This window comes from Aulonocara stuartgranti, assembly GCF_965226115.1.
Source record: "Aulonocara stuartgranti genome assembly, chromosome: 23".
Classification (NCBI taxonomy): Eukaryota; Metazoa; Chordata; class Actinopteri; order Cichliformes; family Cichlidae; genus Aulonocara; species Aulonocara stuartgranti.
In genome coordinates this window covers 11535963-11557005 of record NC_138958.1, presented here as the reverse complement: position 1 = coordinate 11557005, position 21043 = coordinate 11535963, and the positions used below count along the sequence as shown (strand labels likewise).

The 21043-nt window shown below is 45.6% G+C and overlaps 1 protein-coding gene across 4 annotated transcripts in view; it reads left to right on the top strand.

Moving 5' to 3' along the window:
• Positions 1–8: 8 nt before the first annotated feature.
• LOC309700499 (uncharacterized protein C1orf21 homolog) overlaps positions 9–21043 on the top strand; it is a 31728-nt gene continuing 10693 nt past the window's right edge. The window contains exons 1-3 of one of the 4 annotated variants that reach the window (XM_082524056.1): positions 388–682; positions 14026–14101; positions 15297–15426. In XM_082524056.1, the coding sequence (XP_082380182.1) occupies positions 15336–15426 (91 nt within the window). In that variant the 5' untranslated portion in view covers positions 388–682; positions 14026–14101; positions 15297–15335. The other 3 variants (XM_082524057.1, XM_082524058.1, XM_082524055.1) reach the window with 3 other exon arrangements.

The following is a 21043-nucleotide window of genomic DNA, read 5'->3' as shown; positions in this document are numbered from 1 at the left end:
GGCAGGAGATGTGAAAATCACTTCTGTTCCGACAGAGGTTTCTGTGCAGTGGGCGGACACCCCCATCAAATCACTCGAGTCAATGTGACAGACGTGTAATTGGGAAATTGTCAGTATGCGCCATGGTATTACTGTCAGAGTGATTCAAACCCTGCTGCAAGAGTGCTCATCATATTTAGCAGAAATATGTATTTAAATCTGTTTTTGTCACTTGAGTAGAAGTACAAGTATCTGCTGAACCGATCCCATGTTTACACTCGCTGGCGGTTATTTTAATCCGGTGCCAAGAAATGAAAACACAGTAAAAGTACACGACAGAGGTAGGTGAGTACTCGGTACATTTCCAGCACTTTTGTTTATGTGCACATTTACGTGCGTGTCTCATGAATGCGAGCGGCTCTCCTGCTGTTCAGCGCCTTCGGAGCGTTTTTACGCAGCGGTGATGTGCAGCTCGGGCCCGGCGCTGATTGGTGGCTCGGTGGGGCACTCCTCAGCAAGATGGCTGCATTGCTGCGCGCAATAGTGGCATCCTGGTGAAATGACGCAAGCCACAGTTTACGTTCAGTCCTCGCGGCTCCGAGCCTGAGCTCTCCAGTCTCCATAGCGCAGATCCCGCCCGACACAGCCGGAAGACCGCCCGACTCTCCTCCTCCACCGGACCGAGTGGAACCGGTTCATTTGAGTAAGTAGCAGCGGGGATTGCCTGTTGATGTGTCCCAGAGGTGCGGTTTGTCCTGCTGTTCGTGGACTCTTTTGTTGTTGTTTCCCGAGTGTCCGTGATTACCGGGCGCTCTCCTTCCTGCACACTGTCGATGGTTTCTCGCTGGCGGGGCTGACCGTGGGGCTAACGACGCTTTGTTTCTCTGTTTCTCTCGCTCGTTTTTAACTATCATTGTTGTTACTGGTGGTAAAATCCACGAGGTGCCCACACGGAGCTGTGTTCCTGTCTCGCGTTTGGACTGTGTGAATGCGCTCGCTCGCTCGCCTTGGACAGCGTTGGCTCGGCGCATTTCAAATTTTCCACACATCCGGCTGTGCCAGGCTGTCCCGCTGCTGGGAGCCCGTGTGTGTGTGTGCGTGGGGGGGAAACACTCCTCACAGGGAAGAGCAGCTTTGGTCGAAGCTACAGGCCGTTAACCTTTGTGGAAATGAAACTATGAGCACACGCACACAGCACTGACTCCCCCTGTGGGGAACAAAGCTCCCAGTGTCTCCCTGTAGCACAGCTGGACACAGCTGTTAAGCGGCTCGAGCTCCAGGACAGAGCAGAGCTCTGTGGCCGGCCATGGGCTCACACCTCTGCTGCTGCTGCTGCTGCTAAACCTGTGGTACAACTTCTGAGCTGCCTTCTGTCCACAGCAGCCTTTTGGCCTGCGGGGGAACGACCTGCTGATCGTCTTTGTTCCTCATGACTGCCTCAGAGGAAGACAGAAGCTGCTGGATTGTATGAACAAAGTCACAGCAGCCAGGATTACATCTGATACACAGACCATTTGCAGCTCATTAGCTCAAAGTTACAGAGTCTGTTTCAGATGGATCCTTCCTTCCTTCCTCAGACACTATGAAGCACACCGGATCGCCAAAGGCACTTCAGAAGTTTCCAAACCGCCTTACTGGCTGCTGCCTTTAAATGTGCCATATGGTCATTAGCTACTGTAGACTACAGCGTGCCATCAGCAGCAGATCATTACACCCTTTGGTGGCTGTGCAGCTCTGGTGTAGCCAGACAGTTAAAGGGGACAGCATCCATCACCTGCAGCTCCCATCAGGGCCAGACCAGCAATCCTGTGGGTGGATGTTGTGGTGCCCCTCCTGACTTTAGCCTTGTTTTATCTCCATCTATCTGCCTCTCTCCTCCACACTCCCTCCCTCGTTTATCTGTTACTGTGTGTGTGCTTGTTTCTCACATATGCCTTTCTGTTTCCGGTGGCTGAAATATAAACGTCTCACTCCTCCACACTCCTTCTCTTCCTCTCTATTCTGAGTCCTCCTGCTTCTTCCTTGTCCACCTGTGGCCTCCTCACCTTCAACTGATTAAAAGCGATCCAGGTGAACACACAGGCGCTCATAGGGTCATCCCGCAACACCTGTCGTGTCATCTTGTGGGGAAGTGGAGGGTTTCCATGGTTACCGCAGGATGTCTTTTCTGTCTGTGGGTGTGGGAGGGAGTTCCCGTGACTGTCTCTTCCATCCAGTTTGTGTTCGCTTTGCGGGCATTGTGTTCTGTGGGAGGTGCAGCTGAGTGCTGTCAGCTGTGATAAGGTAGTCTGTATTGCAGTGTGGAAAGCACAAGGTCAGCACAACTCAATCCTCCAGGTTTACTGTACCTGTCAGTTTGACTGAGGGCGTCGCAGGCTGATTAGGTTTTCTACCCGGCCGAATAAACAAAGTGCAAGAAGCAAATGTTGCAATACTAAGCCCAAAAAATCCGCACTTTGTCATTAGCCGCCGCTGTGCTCCTTCTGCTCCGTGCATTCCTGTTTATTTTGCATTCGGTGTGCAGATCGGTGGACGAGGGCTGTTTCTGCCACCGGTCTGTGTGTGAGTAGGGATTGGCTGAGTGGCCTGCACACATGCTTTCTGTCACACGACGAAGGGTCCTGTCTCTGTGTCCCTGCCTGCGTTTACAGTTCAGTTCGTGTTCAGAGTCCAGCTGGGATGGAGACATGGGGACAAACTACAGTATTGATTTTGCTTTCCGTTTCTTTTTCTTTTTATTCGCCTGTTTTCCAATCTCTACTCTAGTTAAAGGGTCGCTGACGGGGTCTCAGCTGTGGAGCTGTTAATGCACAAGTAGGTGGTGGTGAAAAATTATATAAAAGGTCAGTGTTTTGGAGGAGGGGGGTTCCTGTTGGCGGTATACCAGTTCCATCTTCCCATACTATGACACCCTTGTGTGGCTGTTAATGCTCTGTTATTAAGCATGTATGAACTGAGCCATGGTTGTTGGAGCCCAGCTTCCAGTACCACCAGCAGACATCAGGGCCAAGATTTCAGCGTCTGTCTTCCAGGCTTCACAAGATGGTAGCTGATGGTTATCTGATGGATTAGACTGTTTACCTGCGAGTTTACCTGTGCTCCATAGCATTTGGACTACAAGCCGAACCCAGAAAGCTTTGTGTACTAAAAATATGGTCTCTCACCTACAAATTCTGCATATTGATGTTTGGAGTCTGTGCATAAAGATGAGAGTGCAGGTTGGTTTTACCTTTCAGCAAAACCCTAGTTCTTGTTTAGTCTAAGCATCTTGTGCACAAACATATCTGGAACTTGCTTGGTTGTTCAAATATAACAAATTCATCACAAGCAGAACTACGTGTGGCAAAACACTTATCCTTCACATGCATGTCGTCGGCATCACCGTATTGTAAATCATAATAATGTCTTTCTGGGTGTCTTTAGGGTAAACTGCTGGAAGGTTTTATAGCGTGTGTGTAGGATAATGGACCGACCAAAAGCACTGGTTTGCATCTGAAAGAATAACATTGCAGATGCGATACCAGCCATGTTGAGATTTTAAACACGGGCTCGTTTGCAGCCACCTGAAGAGGCGAAACATTCAGTGTGTTTTTATTCCCACACAAACAGTCGTCTGAAGGGTCTTGGCCAGTCGTCCTGCCAATTATGCAAAGATTCGTATGCGTAATTTCTTATGACTATTAATGCGGGCACGGTTTTAATTGTGTGCCTCGTGGGTTGGTTTGTTGGCAGTTCAGATGGATCTGGGTAAGAAAACATAAACACGTCTGACCTCGTGTGCCTGCTGTGTTGGAGGAGGCCGACACCATCAGCTGCGCAGCTGTCTGTCAGCAAACGTGATCAACAAGAAAATCGGTGATGTAAAAACATAAACCACCTGAATGCTCGGAAAGCTCCCGGCCCAGACGGCGTGTCTCCTGCCACCCTCAGACACTGTGCAAACGACCTGGCCCCAGTGTTTTCTGGCATTTTCAACTCCTCACTGCAGGCATGTCATGTGCCTGCCTGCTTCAAGTCCTCTACCATAATCCCTGTCCCCAAGAAACCTAGGATCACTGGACTAAATGACTACAGACCCGTGGCTCTGACATCTGTGGTCATGAAGTCTTTTGAGCGCCTAGTTCTCTCCCATCTCAGGACCCTCACGGGCCCCACTCCTGGACCCCCTGCAGTTTGCATATAGAGCCAACAGGTCTGTAGACGACGCCATCAACATGGCCCTACACTTCATCCTGCAGCATCTGGACTCCCCAGGAACCTACGCCAGGATCCTGTTTGTGGACTTCAGCTCTGCCTTCAACACCATCCTTCCAGACCATCTCCGAGACAAGCTTTCCCAGATGAATGTGCCTGATCCCATCTGCCGGTGGATCACTGACTTCCTGACGGACAGGAAGCAGCATGTGAGGCTGGGAAAGAATGTCTCGGACTCCCGGACCATCAGCACCGGCTCCCCTCAGGGCTGTGTTCTTTCTCCTCTGCTCTTCTCCCTGTACACCAACTGCTGCACCTCCACCCACCAGTCTGTCAAGCTAATCAAGTTTGCAGATGACACCACCGTTATTGGGCTCATCTCGGACGGGGACGAGTCTGCCTACAGGAGGGAGGTTGAACGTCTGGTGTCCTGGTGCAGCCACAACAACCTGGTGCTGAATGCCCAGAAGACAGTGGAGATTATTGTGGACTTCAGGAAGCACACAGCCCCACTCCCCCCCATCATCCTGACTGACACCCCCATCACCTCTGTGGACTCATTCCGCTTCCTGGGTACCACCATCACCCAGGACCTGAAGTGGGAGCCCACCATCACCTCCGTCATCAAGAAAGCCCAGCAGAGGATGTACTTCCTGAGGCAGCTGAAGAAATTCAACCTGCCAACACGGACGATGATGCAGTTCTACACCGCAATCATTGAGTCCATCCTCACCTCCTCCATCACCGTGTGGTACGCTGGAGCCACTATCAGGGACAAACAGAGACTGCAGCGTGTTGTGCGCTCTGCTGAGAAGGTGATTGGCTGCAGACTCCCATCTCTGCAGGACCTGTACACCTCCAGGACATTGCGGCGTGCAGCTCGGATCTCAGCTGACCCTTCTCACCCTGGACACAGTCTGTTTGACCTGCTCCCCTCAGGCAGGAGGCTCCGGTCCATTCGCACCAGAACCTCTCGCCATAAGAACAGTTTCTTCCCCTCTGCTGTTGGACACATGAACAATAACCATATGGCTGTCCCCGCCACTAACACATGACCCTACGCTGTGTTCACTGTATCATTCCATGTTTGGCACTGATCACCACCTGCACTCATGTATATATCTTTCTACGTAGCACTCTTAATTCTTATTCTCATGTATATATCTCATGTATAGCTCATGCACATATCTTTCTACGTAGCACTTTTAATTCTTATCCCTACTTTTATTTTTTCATGTCTATTTAAGTGCTATTTATGACACTATGTTTGCACTGAAGCACCGCAGCAATTTCCTAATGTTGTAAACCTGCTCAACATTTGGCAATAAACCCCTTTCTGATTCTGATTCTGATTCTAGAGCTCTACCCTTAATTAGCAGCAGTACTTTTACTTTGGAGAACCTGCACCCAGGATGGAAAATAATATTCAGCTATAGAGAAGTGCAAAAATTCACAAGTACAGCTTTTAAATACTGCATTTAAAAGGTTTACTTCATTACTTCCAAACCCCTCACGCTCCCTGGATGCTGTTAATTATATCGCCGTCATGTCGCCCAAGAATTTTCCCCCATTACTTTTCCATCTTTCTCCTGTTTCCGCTGTTTTGCTTTGAAATCTTGTCAGTCAGCCACCTTAGGCTCTGACCTGCTTTCGCCTCAGTCCCACAGAAATGACTACCTGCCTTTTGCTCTTTCAGGGAACTGAGTGCTACTAACGCCAGCCATTTGCAGGCCTCAGAGGAGACATTTTATCCTCTAGTCTAGCCTGCATTAGTTGAAATCATTCGTTTCTCTATGGCTTGATTATTTTTACCTGTACCGAGATACGGCTTAATGCAGCTCACGTTTCAATTAGAGTGCTTAACTGCTCTTTCTTCGCTCTCTCTCTGAGTGACAGCACTGAAAGGAAATGGTGAGAGCCGTGCAAACTTCTGTGGGCCTGTAGTAACAACACTGGCCTCTTCCCAAAAATACATAAAAGCTTGTCTACAGCTTACTCCAGCTTCTTCACCAGCACATGCCTCAGTTCTGCACAATATGCCTCTCATTGTCAGTCACAAGGCCGGGCTTAAGTTTCACTCAGCAGAACAGGGTCCCCTCTGTTTCCACGTCCACTCCTCCACCCATGGCTGCTTGTCATCCTCATTACTACAGTGAGAGGAAGAGGAAAGAGCCACTCAACGGCAGACGGTGAAAAAGAGAGAAGAGAGGCACACAAGCAGCAGCAGAACACTCATGATGGACCTTTACTGTCCACCGGCCTGTGTGTGTGTGTACGTGCGTGTGTGTTGGCATGACTTCCCAGGCTTGTCAGGCTGATGGAGTGCCTAAAGTGGGACAGGAGGAGAGGTGCAGCATTTGCTGCCTGGCTAGAGTAAATATTATGGCGCACTGGCCCACGAGTTGCCGGCACTGTGCTCTGTCACATAGAGATGCAAAGACACGCTCAACACGCCGCAGCTCGCGATTCGCCGTACGAGTCATTTGCAGTGACTCCAGGTGGAGCGTTTTGATTTTTGAGCCGAGTGTTTATTAGGTAAGCTGGTGCAGTGTGTTTGCGTTCTCACTATGAGTTATGCAACATGACTAGTACATACGAGATGATTTGTCAATCAGATTTTCTCACTTAGTCATAGATTTTATCACATAAGCTGAACTGAGGGGGTTGAGTATAAGATAAATAAGGATTTTTAAAGTGTTAATTATGCAGAGCAATATTTTTTCCCTCAGGGAGCTTTACTGTTTGCTTATTTTAGCTGTACATACTTTTTTCTGGAGTTGTCCTCTATCATCACATACAGAAGGATGAATAATTCAGAGAAAATTGTGAACTTGTGACCCCTACAGTGAGGGATCCAGTGGCTCTGATATGCTGTGAGGACTCTTTCCTGGCATGGATCGAGGCCCAGTTGTCCCGTGGTGTTCTCAAATTTTTGATGACAGAGTGCCAAGTTAGGGAGCCAGCATATGACCGAGTGCCGCAGAGAAAACATCCAAACCTCAAACACTTGCAGGTGTTTATTCCATATTCAGAGGATAGACTTGTGGTGGTTTATAGCTTCATGTGTTGCCATATTTCTTTGCACCGGCTGTATTTGGGGTGTTATGGGGTCTCTTGAGGACAGAGCAGAGCTGTGAGCGAATGAATGTCGCGTATTGTTATCTTGTCATGCTGCTGCGCTCCATGAAATTGCAGGGGAAGCCTATGATGAAGCACTTTTTTGATCTAAAAGATTATGCCTCAATCTACAGTGCACCAGGGGTCATTGGATTGTTTGAGTATGAAAATGATGTGAATCATGTTGCTGGCTTTACTCAACCAAGGGAAACAGTTACTGGCTCCATCTCACTGGAGTAAAAATAGGATGGCAACTTCCTTGTGACTAGGAAAAATTGGTGGGTGGTGACTACATTGAATTGCTTAAAGTCCAAGGAGTTACTCCAACCAACTGGTTACCGTTCAGCTGGTTGTATTCTGGCTATAATAATGTATAAAAGCAAGGCTGTCACCATCCTGCAGCACCTACGTCACTATTGGAGGACAAATTTCTAAATTTCTGTCTCAGCTCACGGAAGTTAGGCTGGATTCTGGATCTAAGTAGTTACTGTGAATTTGTGTGCATTTAGACGGAAACAGATTTGATCTGTTTATCACAGTTAAATGCTGCGTCATTGCAGACTACATATAATTGTAAACTTGACTCCATTCAGCCCCAAACAGATATCAGACTGACTCTATCTCATCCCTGTTTTATCGACGTCTTGATGCTCCAAGGTTGTTTTCAAGACGTTAACTGACACTGAGTGGTTGCAGATCTGGCGTCCACCTTTGAAACTGCAGTATCAGAGGCAGCGACGCAGGTCACACAGGGCGCGCAGTCGCAGCTCCGGTTTGGATAAAGGGGGAGAGAGGCTAGTTGGCTGATGATATCAGTAGATGTTCCACCTGAGAAGGCACCATTAATGCTGAATGTTATACACATGCTGCATTCCAGATGAGCTTTTGTGTTTTCATGGAAGTCCTTAATTATGTCAGCCAAGACTGCATGTATTACATCATACAGCTGCCCACGCTCGCTGCACGTCACCGAGGGAGATGTGCTCCTTGCAGTAAACTCAAAAAGAGCCTAATGATATGTTGTGTTTTGTACTATTTTCAATTAAATATAGGCTTTGAGCCGTTTCAAACCACTGAATTCTCTCTTCTTCTTCTTTTTTTTTTGTTTTAGATTTAAAGCGCATCCAAACCTTTTTTGTGTTTTTGACATGCAGTTTCTAAAGCGTAGCTCAGCACTGAAGTGAAGATGATGAAGCAAAGATAGAAACTGTCGCTGTGTCGTCACAGGTGAGGCTGCCCTGAAGTCACTCTCCCTGAGGCTTAAATGGCTGCTGAGCGAGCACTTCCCCATCACAGCCGGGAGCTTTACGGTGGGAACTGATAAACGTACACGTCCAGTTCACGCACAGAAATAAACCCGTTAAACAAAAACTCTCTGCTATGCTTCAACCAGTTTTCCGCCTTTGTTTGGCCCGTTTTTCAGGCTCTGTGGTTGCTTGTGCTCCCTCTGGCACAATCTTGCATTTGAGAAACCCTTGCACTGCACACTACTCGGTCTGTGTGCACGACCTGTGTTTGTGCAAGCATTCACATCTTCCTCACAGCGCTTTCTGAGTTCCTCCTTTAACAAACTGACTTGTAAAGGAGGCTTGTTCACAGACCTGAGGGCAGGTCACGTCCCACACCAACATATGCAGGCATGGGCAGGCCTCTGTGTTTGCCAAATAATTTTCAGGGTCTGGTTATTTGCCATGTGTTAAATATACAACTTGGTCTGCATTTAAGAAGAGCTCTTTGTATCGCCTGGCTCAGGATTATTGTTTCAAACTGCTTACAATTGCTTACGAGGTGAAACAGCAACAGGAGGCTCTGCGCCAAATCTGGGGTAAGATCGGCTTGAATGACGCAAGAGCTGCTAGCTGACATCACAACTTCTTTATCTTTAAACTGGGTTGCCCCTCTGTTTTGGCCAATATGCTCATAATGGATCTTGAGCATCTGGATCCAGAGGCGGTCGTGTGCCAGTTGGTGTTAAGAACCTTTTATCCTTTTCACACACTGGATGTTTATCGGGCCATGTTGGCTCACAAGCTGAGCCAACATGGCCCGTGTGTGTATACACTGAGTTGCCAGGCTTGTCTCATTGACACACTTGAGCATCTACAGAGCAGCTCAGTCCTGCTGTCCTGTGGGTTAAATCAACACTGGAAAAAACAGAGCTCACACACTGCAGAACTCCCAGTTTTTACTTATTTATTTGTAACACGTCTTCAATAGGTAAAAATTGGCTGAGCACATTTTTTTTCCGTCTCAACAGCTGGCCCACACTGTGGTGTGGATTTTTTTTCCCGTATTTAAATCAAAGCTGAGCAACGCCCCACTGTGGTTTTGCACGTGGCACAGAATAGCGCATTGGGCAGAGCTCAGTACTAACTCGGGCTGATTCCTGCTGGAGTTGCCAGTCCTAAAAGTGTATGCACTGATCTCACTGTACAGTGGAACACGTGCAAACGTACAATGCCAGCGCGGCTCGTGCAGCAGCACAGTGGACGAGCCTTTGGTGGCTTTTTGTCGAAGCGTTTTATTGTAGTTTGTAAATTAAACTGTGCAGTTCCCTCAAAAAGCCATTTACCTGCACTTTGCTCTACATAAAGAGGTAAAAATTGACTTAATTAAAAAAAAAAAAACGTCAACCAAAAAACAATTTTCACATTTGCATTGTTAATACTGATGTGTTACAGTGGCGATTTAAGACATATTTTGAGCAAAATGCACGTGTTTAGAGGTGGAGGTTTAAAGCTGGAGAATCAATTCAGATTGGTATCTCCATATTTTGTGTGCAGATTATGAATTCTTTAAAGTATTATTATTATTATTATTATTATTATTATTATTATTATTATTATTATTATGAAGTTTGATTAAATGTGAGATTCTGTCCATGTAGGCAACAACAAATGTGTGATTTTTGATGACTTATCACAGCTAATTGGTGAATCATCAGCAAACAATGGAAATGACCCAGTTCAATGGCAGATTGTTGGTAGACTATTGGAAGTCTGTTGGCAGACTTGTAGCAGACTTCTGGCAGACTGTTTGCAGACTGTTTGCAGACTGTTGGCAGTCTGTTGGAAGACTGTTGGCAGACTTTTAGTAGATTGTTTGCAGACTTGTAGCAGACTTCTGGCAGACTGTTGGTAGACTATTAGTAGAGTTGTGGCAGACTGTTGGCATTCTGTTGGAAGACTGTTGGCAGACTTTTAGTAGATTGTTTGCAGACTGATTCTGTCTTAGCAATATCTCAGTAGGTTTGGCAGCAAAAAATAACCGAAGTGAGATAACTACACCATAATAGATAAAACAAATACTGATAAAGTTGAACTTGAAGGACATAATATATATTGTTGGGTGTCTGGTGTTCAAACCTCTACATGTGTTTCTGATTGTGCAGCTCTGAAAATATATTATCTATGATGAAACCAACACTCAACCCTTCATGTAAGCATTCCTCATTAAAACCTGCCAAAGATTTTTGTGATGCTTGTGAGAAGACCAAGTGTTAAAATGAGCAGAAGTCTGATTTTGAAAGGATGTGACTTCTTGAATTATGCGCCACTGAAGAATGTCTGAGCCTTTGGCCTTGGTGTTATTTATTTATAGGTGTGTTTGGCTGTGTAATAGTCTGCCGTTCTGGCTGTAGCTTATATGCATAACCCGAGTAATAGCAGCTTGGCCTAAGGATCCACAGCCTAGCATTATCCCTGCACACAACAATAGCTCTGGGAGTGCTAGGTCTATTTTAAGCCTGCTCCTACTCACAATTTGATGTTTCAATACACACAAATCAAAGCCTTCAAACAGATGCTGCCCACACACTAGAGACCCTTTGAAACTTCACGTCTATCACGGCTGCTCACATTTCTCAGCGTACGTCCTCCGGTGGTTTTCGGAAAGGGAGTTTCTGTGCTTTGTTCATCTAATATTCACTTCAGTTGTACGCTAATAGTGAAGAGAGACTTGACTGCTCGCTCTTGGTGTCCTCTCTCCCGTTACCTTTGTTGGCATGTTCTTTTTCTATCTTTTTTTCTCCATCTCTGGCGTTTGATTCTCCACTTCACTGTGATGTAACTCTGACAGATAACATGGGCTCCTCCAGCAGCGTTTCCAGGTGCATGCCTCGTGCTTCTTCCCTCATTTATGTGCCAATGTCAAGAGACAGATAATGCGGGATGCGATTATTGCTGTGTCTTTACGACAGCGTGCCTCAGACTGCTGCATTAAGATCTCCCAGCTGTGTGTGAGGTGATGGTGGCTTTATGAGCACATGTGAGGCATAATTGAGTTGTTCCAGAGTGGTAGTTGTAGTAAGAGGTATCCCAGGCTGCCTGGGACGGGCTGATAAGCTGCTCTCTAGACCAGAACTCCTACTCAAGCCACAGGTGACCCTACACACTCATCCCGAGCTTGCATGTGTGTGTCTAAGTGTCTGGATTCTTGCCCGCAAGGTATTACTCCCTCTTGCCTGTAGGCCCTTAGAGAAATTCATGTGTAAGCTCTGCTCAGGCTCCAGAGATTAATGTCTTTTCTCCTGCAGAGCTGAGAAAGGGATTCATATATGAGTTCTCTCATCTTGCACTGAATATTCACACACCTCAGAGTCTCAAAGGAGCAACGAAAGATAATTAATTTCAGGATGCTTCTTTTTTTTGCTATGTATGGTTTGTTCCTGAGAATTGTTGCAGTCTCCTCGACACTCCTCTGCTGCCTCACCGAGTGACAACCTGCCAAGTGACAGTGAATGAAGCAGCCTGTGATAAAGGGAACAGCAGCAGCTTAGTTTGCTGATAATACTGGCCAGTAAATTCTGGGCTACATAGTACCTGCACACGCAGGTACTCGAGCGCTGTGCACCTGGTGCTTTGTGTCATATCCAGTGAGATGGAAGCTGGTGGGCCGCAACCTAAAGACGGCCTCCTGTCAACTTCAAACGCTCTGAAGGAGCAGCGAGGGCCAGGCAGCGTTCTTTTGAAGCTGTGCACTCGTCCTCCTCTCTGGACCCTTTCTGTCCCACCTATTGTAGACCTTTTCCTTCCACCTTGTCCCCCTTCAGCTCAACCCACCCTCCCTCTCTTTGTCTTTTTCTCTCTATTTTCAGTGTCTTCAAAAAGCCTCTTCCTCACCCTGCCTCTTATTATTTATGTACCGGCGGCACAGATTTAATCAGGTGTGTGTGTGTGTGTGTGTGTGTGTGTGTGTGTGTGTGTGTGTGTGTGTGTGTGTGTGTGTGTGTGTGTGCGTGCGCATTTTTGTAAGTGGCAGCAGTCAGATGGGCCTGTCAGAGACAGCATATGGCATGTGTGAGTGACACAAAAACTATCTACATACAGCGTGTGCAGCTTTGTGTTAGCTGTTCTGCAGGGTGGGAGGGTTTTCTTATTTTCTATAGAGTAACGATGAGTTCGATTTAGTTTGTTCATGCCCTCACGTTGTTCTCAAACAAAGCTCTGAGTTGCGTTGAAGTAATTACAGAGACTTAACGGCCGAGTCAGACTGGTTTACAGGTTACAGGTTTGCTGAAAGTGAAAATATTACTGTAATGTATAAAATCAGTCTGTTGGTGTCTTTGTCTGTAAACTCCTCCGAGACCATCTGCACTCAAACTTGAACTACAGGTGCTTTACTACTTATCTGATGGTTCTCATCTATATCAGGCATTAAAAATGCATCAAGTTGCCTAGCAACAGATGAAAACTATTCGTTTTTAGCATTTATGAACTTTCAACACCTCATAAAAAAAATGTGTTTCAGGGGAGTGACATCAAACTCATATCCACAAAAGTTTCATTATGCATGGCTAGCAACCGCCTAGCAACAGGCCAAAATTACACTTTTTAGCATATATGCAATGTCTGTCTATCTAGAAATAAAATATTCATTTCAAATTTTAAGTATATCAGTTTATCAACAGCATGAACAGGCCAAACAGTATAATAGCACAGAGCCGTATTCGTATCGCCGATGTTCCAGGTAGATCAGATCACCAATCTGATATTTGGATTGGATATCCGGACTGGAAAAGGTCGATGCTGATGCGGTGAACGTGGCTCCCTGTTGCTCTGCGTTTGCTGTGTCACAGTCAGTAGCAGAGCAGCATTTGCTCATGTAGAGAGACTTTATCGTTCATTTTATGCATCGCAGTCCTGTTTACACTTTTGTTGTTGATCCTGATGATGTTAACAGTCCATATAAGAATAATCGCAGTGTCTTCCTCAGAGTAGGAACACCTCGCTCATTTAACACAGCTATTGGATTTTTACTCTGTGTCAACAGATCAGTGCATCCTTATATCATGGTGCCCGATATGCAAAACAATTTTTTTTGTTTGTTTATTTTTAATGGATGGTAACACAAATTGGTGTAATCTAGGGAAGGGTTTATCTCTTCAGCAATGTTGGCTTCATGTAGCAGAGAAGCATCACTACTGAGCAGATAGTGGTGCAATAATCACATTAACTTGCTATGTAGTTCCCATAAAATCCCATCACTTCTCCTTTTCTGTGTAACTTCATAAATACAGCTAGTCAGACATTTACATTCATGAACTTTGGACAGACAGTTGAACAAATCAGGGAGGGGTCATCTGAAGTTGCCTTTTTCTCCTACATTTCAGATAACTCATGATATACATGCACTGTCACTACTGGAAACGCTTGGTGTAATTTTAGGTGAGGTTTCTAATGAGCTATTTATATATAGTAATATGTACCTATTCTTTTTATGTTGAATTTTTTGCAGGATATTAGAAGAAGGGGTAGTTTCAGCAGCTTTGGCAGATTTTGATGCCAGATGTTTGGACTCGTGACCCCCTGAGGTTGGTTTGTGTCTCCTCCCCTGTCCTTGAACTTGGTATTTTTCGTTTGCAGCCACTTATACTGGGGATTATATTAATATTATCTTCTCACTAATAAAAATCAGCATTGCTATCTGGCACAAAATCTATGCGGGCTGTGCTGTAATTAGTTTTTAGTTTAACTCTGCAATTAATGACTGTGATAAGTGCAGAGTCATTAACTCTGTATTAATGAATCCAAAGACTAAATAACACCTGAACTGTGTCACTGATCAGCCCACCTGCAGCTCCTGTGATACTGGTAGAGTTCAGCTAATTATTTTTGGTTGTTTAGACCAACAGCTTCACTCTCTTAGCTCACCCGTTAATTTAGTTTTCACAGACACAGTGTATTTTACACTGGCAGTTTCACGGCCCACTGCAGACAGACGGCAAACATCTATCGGAGGAACATAGTTTGGCATTTAGCAAAAGAGGGAACTGGACATTTAACAGCTGGAGACAAACAGAACTTTGAGGGTGGTGAATATTCACCAAGCAGCCAAAGGTACGGATGCTGATGTTGCTGCTTGCGCAGGTAACCAAGAGGTTTTCTATAAACATCACTTAGTAATGTTTTCAGATCAAAAGTCCAAATATTCAGGTGTGACTAGCTCTGTAAGTTTTCACATTTAAATACATTTGTGTTCAGTTTCACAAAACACATTTATTTATTTATGCATTTCTTTTAGTTTTTTTTAGGTGTTTTGTATAACAAGAATAAAAAGCATAAAGCATATATCAGATGGGTTATGCTCTTTATTTACCCTGCACTGCACCCCTGCTGCTGCTGCTCCATGTATTTAATGGCAGTGGCTATTTTTAGCTCTGAAAGAAACTCTTATGAGGAAGTAATAACCTGCAGCATTCGCTATAAATGTGCATTTCTCTTTCTACTGAGCCTCTTAACGCCAGGTGTGAATTCACACTTCTGTGAAGTGTGCTTTGGTTTCCTGATTCAGAGGCATGGAAAGGATGGGAAAATGAAGACAAGTCATCTCTGAGGGTTGTGCTGCATGGAAAAAAAACAACATAAACGACATTTTGCACCGATCGGGAGTCGCCATAAAAGCTCAAACCGTCGATCATGTTTGACAGAGCGCCGTAAAAACAACAGCGCTGTTCGTTTTATTGTGTCTGTCGTGAATACGAAGTCTTGTTTTCTCTCTCTGTGCAGGTGAGAGTGCGATGAGGAGAAGTTTCAGAGTGTGAGGCCATGGGCTGCACCTCGGCCAAGCAGGTGTCGGCCGTGCCCAGCGATGAGGAGGGACGCGGCAAGGCCTACAGCAACGGCGACGTCTTCACCGGTCAGTTCGCGAACGGATGTCAATAAAATCTTCACTGCTCCATTTCACTCAGTTGATTGCTCAGCGTGGACCCATTACCCCGCCTGCCCACACAATATACATCCTCATTGTTACAGCTCACGGTACTTCGGCGGAGTGTAAAGTTCTCCAATTCAGACAATAACTGTCAACACCGCCGCTTTTATTGGAGATGTCTGTGTTGACAGTTCGTGTAAAAGAGGAAGTAACCAGTTAGTGAGATGACGGCGTTGAGTCGTGTCCTTGGATGGGACCTGGCGTGTTCGTTCCATCTCCATATTGCTATTCTTGCGTTTTTATTAGAGTAGAACAACAGAGAAACGTCTTCTCGCTGACATCAAATGCTAAAAATGTAAAAAGTGAAGGTTTCTGAAACTGTAAATGGTAAACTGCTGTCACAAAGCAGACAAAGGCTATTTGATGGGCATCATGAGTCCATACTGCTTTGGTAACCAGCCAGAAAGGTTTGAAAACAGCTGGATTAGCTCAAAAGAACAACAGTTTTAACAATGCTCACTTTCTACAAATGTGTCTCCCAAACACGACCTAATTTTGTAGATTTGATTAATAAAAAATGCAGAGAGATTCATTAGTAATGAATATACTACAGTCCTTAGTTGCTCCCTTTGCTTTAGCAGCGTGTAGCCGGCTGTTGTGTAATGAGGGGCAGGAATAAAAGCTGGAGCCGGAGAGAGATGATGGGTGGCGGAGGGATTAACAGCGATTAAGAATTAGGAGCAACACTCTGGTATAGCTGCAGGCGGGTGAATGGATGTGGCAGATGATGATCCACAGGAGGTCCCCTCTCTCTGTCTATCTGTCATCCCCCTCTCCCTCTGATCTTTCTAACTCCTCTCCAGCCTCTCACCTCCTCCCTGTAACCCCTCTCTAACTCTGCTCCTGCCCTGTTTCGTGCTCCTCTCTGTTCTCTTTTGCCCTCTCGTCTCCCGCTTTGTCTTCTGAGCAGCGCCAGAACACGGCAAGGAGACATGAAGGAGAGCAATGAGATGAACATTTTTTTCCTTGAGAGAGGAAGAGAGTGACGTATTTTGGCGCTGCAGGCCTTTTTTTTTCTTTCTTCAATCTATTCTCAACTTCTGTGTCTTCCCGTCCCCCCTTTCAAGGCCTCGCTCTTCTCTTCCTTTTTCTCTCTGTCACACTATTTTGGGTCTCTGCACCCCCTTCTCCTCCCTCCTCCTTCTCTTCCTGCCTTCATCTCCCAGTGTTTCTCCCAGCTCTTTTCCTCTCTTCTTTGGCACAACATTAGGTCAGAACCTTGTGTCCTTTCACATCCCCTCCTCCTTCCTCCCTCTTAGTCCCATCCTATCCCCTAGTCTCACTGTCAGTTGGTTAAAGGGAAATCTGGAATGGCAGTGCATGGGTTGGACTACTATTTGAGTGTGTGTGGGGATATCTTTGTGGGGACCAAAAATTGGACAATTACAATACTTGTGGGGGCCAACAGCCCTCATGGGGACCACACATTTTAAGGCATTTTTGAGGCTCAAAATGTGGTTTTAGCGTCAGGGTTACATTTGGGTTATAGTTATATTTAGGGTAAGGGCTAGGGTTAGGCATTCATTTTTGATGGTTAGGTTAAGGGTAAGGGGCCAGGGAAAGCATTATGTCAATTAGATGTCCCCACAAGATATGAATATCCGAGGTGTGTGTGTGTGTGTGTGTGTGTGTGTGTGTGTGTGTGTGTGAAGGTAGAGATGGAAGTGACCTGGATTGTGCGGATTAGAGTTATCCCAGGCCTCAAAACCCCAAAAGCATCTCCCTTCTTAATGCCCCCCTTCCTTATCTTCACCCGCTTCGCGTGCACATCTTTCTGCTGTCGCTGTCGTCACATACTGTGCAGTCATTCTTTCCCACTCGACTCGCCGCCCTTTACAACCGCTGCCAAACTGGCTCGCAGCATCCGGTTTACTTCTCATGACTTAGGCGGAAAACACTGGTCGGCTCTGGTCAGCCTACGCACACAAGTGTAACCCCAGCGGGCTGCGCGTCGGTGTGTTTGTATTCACGTATGCGCTGATGTTTTCATATCAGTGTGCTCAGTTAGACAGTAAGCCCTATTCATGCTCATGCAGATCTGCCTCCAACAGATTGTCTGGCAATCAGTCTGTCCTTGTGCCCTCTGTGTGCGTGAGTGTGTATTTGTATGTCCCAGATATTCAGACTCCGGCCGCTAACCCTAACCAACCCCCCAAATGCCCTGCCCTCCCCTCCCCAACCCTCTCTCAGTCGCTCTCACACAATAACCGGAAAAGGCTCAGCTCCATTACACAAACGCTGAGGGGACGACGAGGGAAAATAGCAACACTCTCCACAACATCGTGCTGCTGATGTCTGTAATAATTACAGTCAGAGGAGATTAGAGTGGAGATAGCAAGTATATCTGATTGTATATGTGGCAGCTCAACATTTATAGAAAACAAGGCGGTGTGCAGTTTCAGTGTTTATCTCAGTTTTTGTGCTGAAAGGTTCGACTGTCTCACTGAATGAACACGTTACTGTCCTTCTGTGCCACAAGCAGACAACGCTACAATCACTTCCTGGGAGTAAAACGGGATTGCTCAGAAATTATTGTTCAAAGAAACTCGGGGCTTTCTTTATCGGACTGCCGAATGAGAATCAGACCTTGGAAATATTATCGCAGATGAAAAAAACAAAACAGACCAGTTGCTTTCTTGAATTAACCGATTGTGCCGTTGGTTCCCTGTTAAACTCGAGGAACACAAAACACAGCTGACAGCCCAAAGTCACAAAGGACATCGTTTCTGTGTACGTTGCGTGCCGAGTGAAAACGACTCCTCTCTGGGGCAGCGCACAGACCTGAAGGTCACCGGTTCAATCCCTGGGATGGAAAGATAGACTTGGAACCAGAGGTGAGAGCAGCATTAGAAATGAATCCATCAGAGGGGCAGCTCAGAGTCAGAGAGGCAGAAATGGGTTGCACATGTGCAGCAGAGGCAGAGAGGATGATGAAGAAGATTCATGGATGTAGTGAAGGAGGACATGCAGAGGGTCGGTGTGACAGAGGTGGATGCTGGGATGGGGGCAGACGGTCTGCTGTGACGACCACTTATGGAAAGGAAGGAGGAGAAGAAGGTTTTCAGTATTATGAAGGCAGTTCACTTCTTGCTGGTATACATCGCAATGTTAACTTCTGCTGCAGACACAACCTGCTGCAGAGCAGGCTGCGACCTGGAAAGATGCCTCAGACCTCAGTGTGCTGAGAGTAAGAGGACGTTTTTAAAGTATTGTCTTTCCCTGACGCACATTAGTAGAAAAATAGATTTCTACTAATTTTATCCTCCCTATCAGCTCTAATATCTGAAAACAAGGCACCTATGTTTGTACTTGTTGACCTTTATATCACATTTGCATGTGCGCTAGGCTGACATTTGAATTGTGCTTTTATACTTGTTCTGTACCTGCTCTCACACTCTCGGGGCTGCAGCTGAGAGATTTTAAAAACCGACACTGTCTTCCGCATATCTGAACACGGATTTCATCTGTCAGATTTTCCCGAGTCTCAGTGAACTCAGTGATGTAATACTAATCAGTTCAATTACACTCCTTCCTTTAAACTTTACAAATGCACCAGCTCTTTGTAGTGATGATCATCCGTACAGAGCTTTTAAACACTGCTCATCTGTCAGTTTTTTCAACTGGTCTGCTGACAATAGGCCTGTCTGTGGTTCTGGTGAATCATACAGCACCGCCTCCGTCATGTGAACGTGATCATTGAGAAACCAGAGGTTAACTTGGGTTGATAATGACCTTTGTGTGACCCCTGACAGCAGATGTTGGGTTAAATGGACCTTGATTTTAAAGGTATGTTGCGTTTTTAATAGAGGGCTCATCAGCAGCTCAGTGGTTAAGTGGGACTGTGTTCAGAGGGGAGGCAAAAAAAACCCTGATTCATTCAGTGATCTTCAGAAGCCACAAGCTCCACAGCTGATTACAGAAGTTGAACTAAAGAGGAAGCTAACTCAGAGTCATGCACAGACAGCTCAAATACAGTCCAGCCCTGTGCTGACCTGTTGTTCCTTTCCTCATTTTCTACTGTTAAAATGGTGGATGGTCATACCGACCTTGGTACCAACCACCTGCGGCTGAAATCTTCTGTGAAAGGCAGCCAATCAGAAAGCAGGTTGGTTTAAAGTATGTCCTGAGGTCCAGTATAAGATAAATAAAGATTGTTTTAAGCAGAAAATCACAGGAAGCTACTCTGGAGTCCAACAACAAAATTTGTGGAGCTGGAAATGAGCATTTAAGTGTCTGTGTATGCATATCTGCTCCCATGCACTTCATCATCACGATCATCACTTTATTTCCAAAGCACTTAAAAACAACATAAGTGCTGTAGAAAAAAATGAGAGATCAAGTGTAAAACATTGAATCAGCTACAAGTTCATTCATAAATGCCAGATTTGAAATAGTACTACGCTAAAATCTGAGTTATGTGCTCTTGTTTGCTTTTCTGGCACAATTTCACCTACGTCCCAGGTGCATGGAGAAGTTATTAGGTTACCAGACCAACGCGTTTCGGCTTCATCATGACCCCGATGAAGGCCACAAGCCGACAGGGTCGTGAAAATCGTGCAGCAGCGTTTTTGTAACGGGTGTAGACGTGAGAGGGAGGCAGAGTAACAATAATCCAGACGAGAGGTGATGCCTTTAGGTGGGATCTAGACAGGATGGGCTTGATTTTTGACAGCTGCCTCAACTGAAAGCACTTAAAAACAGGGAGGACTCGACTTGCATGTGGCGGTTAAGTTTTAGGCTGGGGTCCATTTTCACACCTAAATTAGTGATGCTGGATTTTTCATGTATGGCCAAGGAGGAAAAGTCAAAGGTAGGGATACAGCTGGAGCTACTGGATTTAAAAAGCATGACCCCAATCTTTTTTTTCCTTTAAAATTAAGGAAATTCGGTGCCATCCATCCCCTGATGTCACTGGGATAATCAAGGAGAGGCTCTAATGCACACAAGAAGTGTTTAAGCTCTTTATGCATACAGGAGGTCTCATCCGTATGTAAGAGTTCTCTGAAAGTCGTGTTTATGCAGTAAAGTTTACTTATTGAATCCATCAGCTCAGCTCGCAGATGAGCAGAGAGCCTGCGCTAATCTTCTCCGCTTGTAACTTTCTCGTTACGACAGATCAGACGAGAGCCTTCATCAAACAAAAGCATGATCTGTCTCAGTGTTGGATATTTCTGAGAAGCTGTCCCAACACTGCAAATTCCACTTAATGTTTTTATTTCTTTTTACGTGAAGTTTGACTGTTTTCACACAGATGAGACTTTCCTCAGGTTCCTTTCATCTTGGAAGAGTTTTAGTGACAGTGAGAGACAAGCTGTAACTGACTTTCATTTGTGAGCAGCTGTGTCAGTCTCTGGAAACACATATCGGCACCCGGCGTGTCTCCTGCATCTCTTACTTACTTTACTGATTAATCATGAGTCAATAACTTTTATTAGTTGTGTTATCAGTTTGCTATTTCGGTGATAATGTGTGGGAGTATTACTCAGAGATGAGATATCAGAGTATCTTTTTGGCATTTTAATAAACACGTAAGGGCTCTGAG